The following is an 8,013-nucleotide window of genomic DNA, read 5'->3' as shown; positions in this document are numbered from 1 at the left end:
TTCTTTCTCTCCCACCCTCATTTCTCTTTTGTTCTTTTCTTTCTTTCTTTTTTCTTCTAAAATAGTAAGTAGGTTTAGGGGCTTAAGGAAAGCTTATGTCCTCAACAGCACTCCTGGGGAAGATGGGCAGGGAGAAGGCTTCGCTCCCTACTTTGCTGCCCTTCCTGCCACTAAAGCAGTCTTTTCCATGGCCCTATCCCTTTCCAGAAGTCCTGCCTTTCTATTACTCCAACCCAATAGACAGAGAGAGAGGCTTGTTGAAGTGGCAAGTAAGGGGGTTGCCAGGGAGTGGTTACCTATTCCTGTGCCATGTAAGAAATCATCTTGAATTTGGTGGCTTAAAAACCCTGCCATCGAATGTGCTCGTGGTTCTGGGGTCAGGATTCTGGAAGGGCTGAGTTGGGGAAGCAAATCCCTACTCCATGGGTCTGCTGGATCAGCTGCACTTCGCAGGAGCCCGGCTGAGACAACAGGAGCCCCCCTACTCCATGGGGTCTCTCCAGCAGACTGGAGGGGCTTTCTACATGGCAGCTCAGGGCCCCCAGGGATATAAAATTGGAAGCTTCCTAGCTTAGGCTGGAGCTGGTAGAGGACCACTTCTGCTGGCTTTAGCTGGTTAAAGTGGGTCCCAGGGCCTGCCAGAGCACAGGGGCGTGATTAGTGGGAGGCGTACTTCAGTGGGTGCCACCGATGCAGCAGCCTATCCGCCACGAGCCAGGTCTAGGAAAAGAACAAGAAGGGTTATTCCAAGCCTGATAGGACTCCTTTGTCTGAGTGCTGGACCCCGGAATTAGACAGATGCAGGCTCCTGTCCCGGCTTGGTCACTTCTCAGCTGCCTGACTTTCCTTGAGCTTTGGAGGTCCCCCTCACCCTGGCCTCTTGCCTCTCCGACCTCCAGTTCTGCTCCTGTCACCTGTATAGACAGGCAGGGAGCCCTAGGCTGGGGTGGATGCCTGCTCGGGAATGAGCTTCCTGTCTTTCTCTTCCTGCTCACTCTTCCTCTGTCCCAGGCTTGCCCCCCACCCCAGCCCTCCTGCCTGCCACCTTCCCCAGACACCCAGATCTGCTCCACCTCAGAGGCATTGCCGTTTACCCCTCATGTGTTCCATTTCCTTTTTTACATGTCCCTTCAGTCTCCTGCCACCTGAGTAGAAGCCATTTGAGTGTAGGATCTGAGCCCAGAGCAGTTGGGAATGCCTGTTGAGGTGAACGAGGCAGGTTGGCATGGACAAAGCCGGACAGATGGCCACTGTGGAGACCTCACCTTCCCAGCTGGGAGGCCCTGAGGTAGTGGTAACAATAGCCACTTTGGTCTCCTGCCAAAGAGGCTTCAATAGGCCAAGGAATTGGTTGGTGAGGCAAGCAGCTAGAGAGTGAGGGAGGGGAGGCCTAAGGTAGGGGCCGGGGGAGGGGTTCTCTTGGACCCTGTGCCTTGCAGACAACCATGTCCCTTGGTCTCTTTTTCTCCTTCCTCGGGGTCAGTTCAGGTCCCTTCACAGATAAAACCACAGGGTTGGAGAGTGGCACAGACCGGCTGGAAGTCCACCTGATGCCAAGGCCCATGCTTTCCCCCAGCCAGCACTGCCTTCATCAAGGCTGTCTGCACCTCCTTCACTGGCAGGAAGAGACATCACCTTTCCCGTTCCAGATGGAGGCGCCCCAAGGAACTGCCATGCCATAGCCTGGAGAAGCGGGGTAGCTTGAATAGACAAAGGTAGTTCTGGAGGGCATGAGAAATGGCATTCTTTATTCATAAATAGAAACATAAAATTATCAGAAATAGTTTACATGGCCAAAAAGGGGCATCAAAAATAAAATGAAGCTGTCAAAAGCAAATCAAACCAAACCAAACCAAACCAAGAAACAACCCAGAGAAAAATAACTATGTACATAGTCTTCCAAATGCCAGTCTATCCAAAGCCAGCCTTGGCTGGAGGTTCCAGCTTTGCCTGCACTCTCAGCACAAGAGCGACCCCATAAGAAGCTTCCACTGTACGGGGTGCACAGCCTCCTGCCATGGCAGCTCTGGCTCAGGAGAATTCAGGACCCACAGGGAAAGCCCTCTCTCAAAGCTGCTGCTCCATCAGCAAGAGGTGGCCCAGGCTTGGCTGGGACAAGAGCAGGGCAAGGAACAGAGGGGTCAGCTAGTGTTTCTCAGGGGGCAGCTAACCCTCCCCGGGCCCTATAGAGCTCAGTGCCTATGGAGGCCAGAGTGCACCCAGCAGGAGTTAACCTGAATGACACAGCAGCCAGGAGACATATCCCCAGGGGGAGCCCTGAGAGTCTGGTCCTTGCAAGGCCAGGAGGCAGAGTCCCCTTCTCGGTGAGGTGGTCCTGGATGCTGCTCTCTCTTCGTAGGCAGCCCGAGCATTTTCAGGCCAGGCATCCTTTGGAAGAGCAGAGCAGGTTCATCTGAGTGAGTGAGCAAGCATGCCAGCAGGAGCATTCAGAGCGAGGGGCAGCAGGCTCATGCTGGCTGGCCCTGGGCCAGGCCATATGCTCTGAAGCCCCTGACATCTGACTTCCCAGTCCCCGCTCAGCCTCTGTTGTTCAGAGCCTCCTTCCGGAAAGGCTGAGTTTGGCATGGTCCAGGAATAGTGAGGATGTTTTTCCATAGGGAAGGGAAGAAAAGTCACATGGCGGTAAGGTCACTAGGTTACAGGACCCTGTTGCACTCTGGTGCCACCGTGGGTCACCCTGGGGCCTTCAGTTGCCCCCTCCCGGGGTGGGGGGCATCCGTGGGTTGGCCTTAGGCAAGGAGTCAGAGTGCTTGGTATGGTCACACCATGGTGGAGCACAGACCTTGCCCCTGAGTGTCTTCCCTTGGGCTTAGCACCCCAAGGTCTTAAGGGCAGGGCACTGGGCTTTTGGCTGCTCTTTAGGGGTGGGAGTAGTGGGGCATCTCCAGCCTGTGGAGGGAACAGCAACCCCTTTATCTCATGGCAGTCTCAGTGGGAGAAAGGACTCCAACAAGGCACAGGCTGGTGGAAATAGAGGGAGTGAGGGCTGTGTGTAGGAGTGCTGACAATGCGGACTCTATCTTTGGCTCTCCATCTTGCTCGTGTTCACTCGATGACCTCCCCTGGCGCTATGTGTTCTGGGTCCCTTGGAGGTTAACGTGCATACCTCAGAAAGGCCTTCGCAGGCTGGGATTAAGGGAGGCTTGTTTTGGCCCCTCATGAATCTGTTAGAGAGAACATAGTCTTTCCTTTCCTGACACACAGGTGGTGCCACAGATCTAATTAAAGGTTAGCTGTCAACTAGGTGCAAGCAAGCCCTTTGAGGTGCACGCAAATCCTCTGATCTCACTATAGTGTCCCCTAGCCTTATAATATCTGTAGACTAAGGGTCTAGATTTTGTGGAGCATGTAGCATTGGGATCACCCTCCACCTGATTCTCCCTGTCAGTAAGTTATCCCGAATAAAACTCTGTGTAAACTGTATGGAGTCACCTGCTTTGTTCTGGTCTCAAAGTGCCTTCCCAGTGGAAGGCTCATTTACCATCCCCTCTGCCGCCTTCTAACAGCGTGGCACAGGGAATGGGACGTCTTTGACTTGAGGGTCTGCACTGTGCCCAGTGGAGGGTGCTGCCCTCCAAGCAGGAAGGGGGCTGTAGCCTATCCATTTCAGGTCTAAATCTAGCCTATAACTAAGACCAATGGCTTGAAATTCCAAAAAAACTCCTCTGTCATGGACACAGCTTGACCCCAGGGAGCAGAAGGCAGAGCCAACTGCAGGGAAGATGACCCTGCCCTTAGCCCCGACTCAGGGAGAGAGACTGTGGTGGCCCTCGAGGAATATGGGGTGGGAGCAGGGCAGTGGCAGGGGGTGGAGGGTGACAAGCAGCAGCTCCCACTCCAGCTCTGGGTCCTGTAAGGACTGTGGTCAGGGAGGCAGAACCAGGGGGTTTGGCCTCAGACTGCTCAACACCCAGACTCTCTCATCCCTCCTACCTCAGTGAACCCCTCTCAGCAAGCAGGCATGAAGCTCAGGAATCCAGCAAGGCTTGGCTGTCCTAAGAAAGAACAACAGCTGTAGCTTGAGTCAAAAATAGAACATGGAACAGTTCTGGCTGCCTGCTAGATCTGGCTTGCTTCTGAAAAGACAAGAAAGAAAAAAAGAAAGAAGACCAAAAAAAAAAAAAAAAATTTTTTTTTTTTTCCCTCTGAACCAAGCAACTAAGAAACTCCACCATTCTCTCTTCCTCCAGCTCGCACATCTTCAGAAGAGAAACCCCAGCCTCTCCCAAGCACTGGCCCAGCCCCCTGCAAACTGAAGCTCTCTGGATTCTTTACAGCTGGGGACTCCTGTGGGGCCCAGGCAGAGGGAGGCTAGCCAGGGGCCATGGGACGGTTCCTAAGGCTGCTCTGTGTCTCTTGTCCTCGCCTGGGGCTCTGGCCCACCACACTCCTGACCCGTAAGGAGTCTTGTGTGAGCTCAGTACTGGCAACCCCAAGGGGAAAGGGTGTGCCATGAAACTGAGCCACGGGCAAAGGAGGGAAATGTCAGATCATCCCTGAACATTTTAGTTGTATATAAATTATTCTGGATCCAGAAAAGGCTGGATTTTTGAGAAGAAAGAGAGTTCAGGGTAGCCACTGGCCCATTTAAACCAGGTGGAGAAACCCCTATCTCTAGCCCTAGGCGGAAAGATCCGGAGGCTCCCCTGGGGACACTTGTAAAGCCCCTCCCTGTGTCACAGCACCTTCAATCTTCCCCCTCCCGGGGCCTCAGTGTCTATGGCTTTAAGAAGAGTGGTCACTGAGGTCAAAGGCTACCAGCTGTCCAAGGGGTGGCCTGCCTCCAGTTAGCAGGGCCCCTCAGGGTCTGGCCATTACCACCTGACTCTGACTCCCTCTGGGCTTTGCTGAACCCAGACATGCCTGGGCTGCCCCAGATTTCCCCTCCTTTCTTGTGGCTTTCCAGGGCTGAGACAGCTCTGATGCTGCTAAGCCAGGTTCTCCCCACCAGAACCGAACCCCTACAGCTCTGAGGCCAGAGAAAAATAGCTCAGGTTATGACCCCGTCAGGTTCCAAGGTTTTTGATCATAGATGGCTTCGTTCGACTCTCAAGGCATCCCAGTGTGTCCAGGGGCAAAAAAATAAAAAAGCGGTTGTGGGAAGAAGCAGAAGGGAAGCTTCTGTCCTGGGGTGGCCATCGGCCAGTACAGCAGTTACCACCATTCCTGGGAGAGGGTCTAGGGATTTTGTTTTTTTTTTTTAAACAAAGAGCAGGGTTTAGAGATCTCTTCAGCAAATGACGGAGATCCCTGGACCCATCTCTTAGGACGGCCAGAGGCCTGGCGGGCTGCAGGGATGGTAAGTGCTAGAATGTGGCCAAGGGCTGGCAAGATCCTGTAGCAGTCTTTCTTCTCCTCTCCCCTCCCCTGGAGAGTCTCAGGCCTGTGCCTCGGAGAAGGCCTCTCAGAGGCCTGAGTTACTGAGCAGGGGAGTGGGGAGAGGAGCCCTCCTTGACAGGCTCGGTACCTCTGCTCCCCAACGCCAGATCGCTCACCCCCCCCCCTCCCAGGGAGCCCCTCAGATCTCAGTGGCTATGATGTCCTCATAGGGGATGTCGGCCCCTTCAAGGTCAATTTCAAAGGCCTCCCCTGCACCGTCCTCGCGGGCCAGGTGCTGCAGAGCCTTCTCCAGGCGCTGGTTCCGCTGGTACATGGCCAGGTAGCTCTGCTGTAACTGCTTCTGGTACTGGATCACCTTCTCCTTCTCCTCCTTCCACACCAGCCGCTCGTGCTGGAAGCCCGAAGACATCTGGTCATGGCCTTGCCGCTCCTCCTTCAGCTCTGCACGCAGCCGCTCCAGCTCCCGCTGCAGGGCGGGGATGTCCTCAGAGAAGGCAGGCCCAGGCCCAGGCCCCAGCCCTGGCCCCAGAGACACGGCCTCTCGCTGTAGGGCCGCCTGGGCCCGCAGCTCCAGCAGCTCCTGCTCCAGCAGGTTCACCTTCTCTCGGAGAAGCTCAGACTCGTTTTTCTTGCGCTGTAGCTCGTTCTCGCAGACTTCCAGCTCTAGGCCCTTGGTGCGCAGGGCACTCTCCAAATCCTGCGTCTTCAGCTCCATGCCCTCCAGTTTGCCCCGGGTGTCCTTCAGCTGCGCCTTCAGACTGAGGATCTCACTAGCCTTGGTATTGATCTCTGTCTGGGACTCCTTCAACTGCTGCTTCAGGAGAGAGATTTCACCTGACTTCTGGCACACCTGCCAAGGGTTGGGGAGAGGAGAAGACAGAGTGCTAAGAGGTAAGAAGAGGTCCTTACCTGGGCCAAGTCCCATCTTAACCGCCCAAAGAACTAGGCTGGTCCTGACCCAGTATCTCAAGAGCATGATGGTCTGGGTCTGACCCATGAAGGCACAGCCCCTCTCCGGGGTTCCTTGCATTCTGCAGCCTGACTTAGTCCATCCATAGGCCTGCCTCAGTCTCAAATCAGAGTCTAAATCTCAATCTGGACCCAAACCCATGGTTATATGTCAATCAGTGATCATTACTGGTAGATCCATCATCCACACTTAACGTAAATGATATTATTTCCATGTCTGCCAGACTTCCACCATTCATGTTTGTGCCCACATGCTCTGACCTCATCCCTGCACACACCCAGCTCCTCTCCCTCCCTACCGGGATAAAGACTATTTTTGGTCATTAACTGCCGCACTCCGATGACTAGCAACACATTCAGAGTGTCCAATTCAGATCTGCCAAATGGAGAGCTATGTTCTCCCCCCGCCTCACCCCTCCACCCTCTCGATCCTCATTTCTCTTCAAAAGTTGGCCAGACAAAACCAAAGGCACTGATTCAGATCCATGTGATCCAGATCCTGTGTCTTCAGGGTCTTGACCATTTGGGGTCACGGGTGGCTCAAAAGAAGATCAAGACCAGTCTGGCCGACTGTGTCACAAGGGTGTTTCCTGCCAGCCTGTGTGAAAGCTGGACAGAATGAAGGTCAGGGCCTGGGCCTCTATAGAATGGATTCTTGGATCAAGACCAGAAGCCACCTAATTTCTCCTCACTTCTCCACTCACAGTACTAATCCGAACCCCTTGTTCTCATGAACCACTTATGAAGCAATGTAGAGCCCCACTTACAATGCTTGTGTGGGACCAAGAAATGCCTTCCTAAGACCAAGCCTGTATTCGTTTCATGGAGGGAGCAACACAGAGTTCTGGTTGACGCATGGGCCTGCCTTTGAATCCTAGCTGGACAATATATGATACGATCGGCTGGGCTGGTCCTGGTGATAAACTACATTAGTCTTGTGGCAATAGGGAGTAGTAATTAAACATGTGAACTCTGGAGCCAAACTGTTAGGATCAAATCCTGGCTCTGATGCCTATTATGCGGTGACTTCATTTAAGTAGCTATTTGCTACTATAACCTTTCTGTGCCTCAGTTTCCCTTACTAAATTATAGATTAGTAATAGCACCTACTTCATAGGGTTATTATAAGGATTAAATGGGAGAACTAAGGGCTTGAAAAATAAATTTATTATTAAAAAATAAATAAACACTCGATAAATTATTATTCTAAATGTTTATAATACATTTACGTGCTACTATAAATATTTATTTTATTTATTGTTTTGTTATATAGCCTGACTGGACAATCCGGGATGAGGTCACAGCAATGCCCGGCTTAGTTGGGGATTAGGCAGTAAGGATGGATGCCTAGTGCTGGGACTAGCCTGTGTCTCTGAGCCCTGGCTGAGAAACTATGGCTGGGGTGGGGTCTGCTGTGCCAACATCAGTGGGAAAGAGGAAAGGCACTGCTCCCATGGCCAGCATCCCCTCCTCTTTGGGAGACCTGGCAAACACAAGGGACTCTCTCCTCTCACGTGTGCAGTCCCCTGTTCATCCCTGTCATAGAGAGGATCCTTTCCCTCTACTCCTGATAACGCTTGTCACTCTAATTTCTAGAGTAAATACAGAACGCTCCAGTGCAAATAGGCAGCAGTGCTACTGAGGATGGGTCACTCGGACCTGGGGCTGGCGAGGGTCTAACCA

At 53.0% G+C, this 8,013-nt stretch overlaps 1 protein-coding gene across 5 annotated transcripts in view; it reads right to left on the bottom strand.

Moving 5' to 3' along the window:
- Positions 1–1,722: 1,722 nt before the first annotated feature.
- The window catches only part of LZTS1 (leucine zipper tumor suppressor 1), a 51,344-nt gene continuing 45,053 nt past the window's right edge, over positions 1,723–8,013 (bottom strand). For 4 of the 5 annotated variants that reach the window (XM_038573913.1, XM_038573912.1, XM_038573914.1 and 1 more), the window contains one exon: positions 1,723–6,211. In XM_038573913.1, coding sequence (XP_038429841.1) covers positions 5,540–6,211 — 672 coding nt within the window. In that variant the 3' untranslated portion in view covers positions 1,723–5,539. The remainder of the gene's footprint in view (positions 6,212–8,013) is intronic. The other variant, XR_005378701.1, reaches the window with a different exon arrangement.

The sequence above is a fragment of the Canis lupus genome, chromosome 25, assembly GCF_011100685.1.
Source record: "Canis lupus familiaris isolate Mischka breed German Shepherd chromosome 25, alternate assembly UU_Cfam_GSD_1.0, whole genome shotgun sequence".
Classification (NCBI taxonomy): Eukaryota; Metazoa; Chordata; class Mammalia; order Carnivora; family Canidae; genus Canis; species Canis lupus.
Note: the sequence above shows the minus strand (reverse complement) of the source record. Positions and strands in the feature narration are given on the sequence as shown.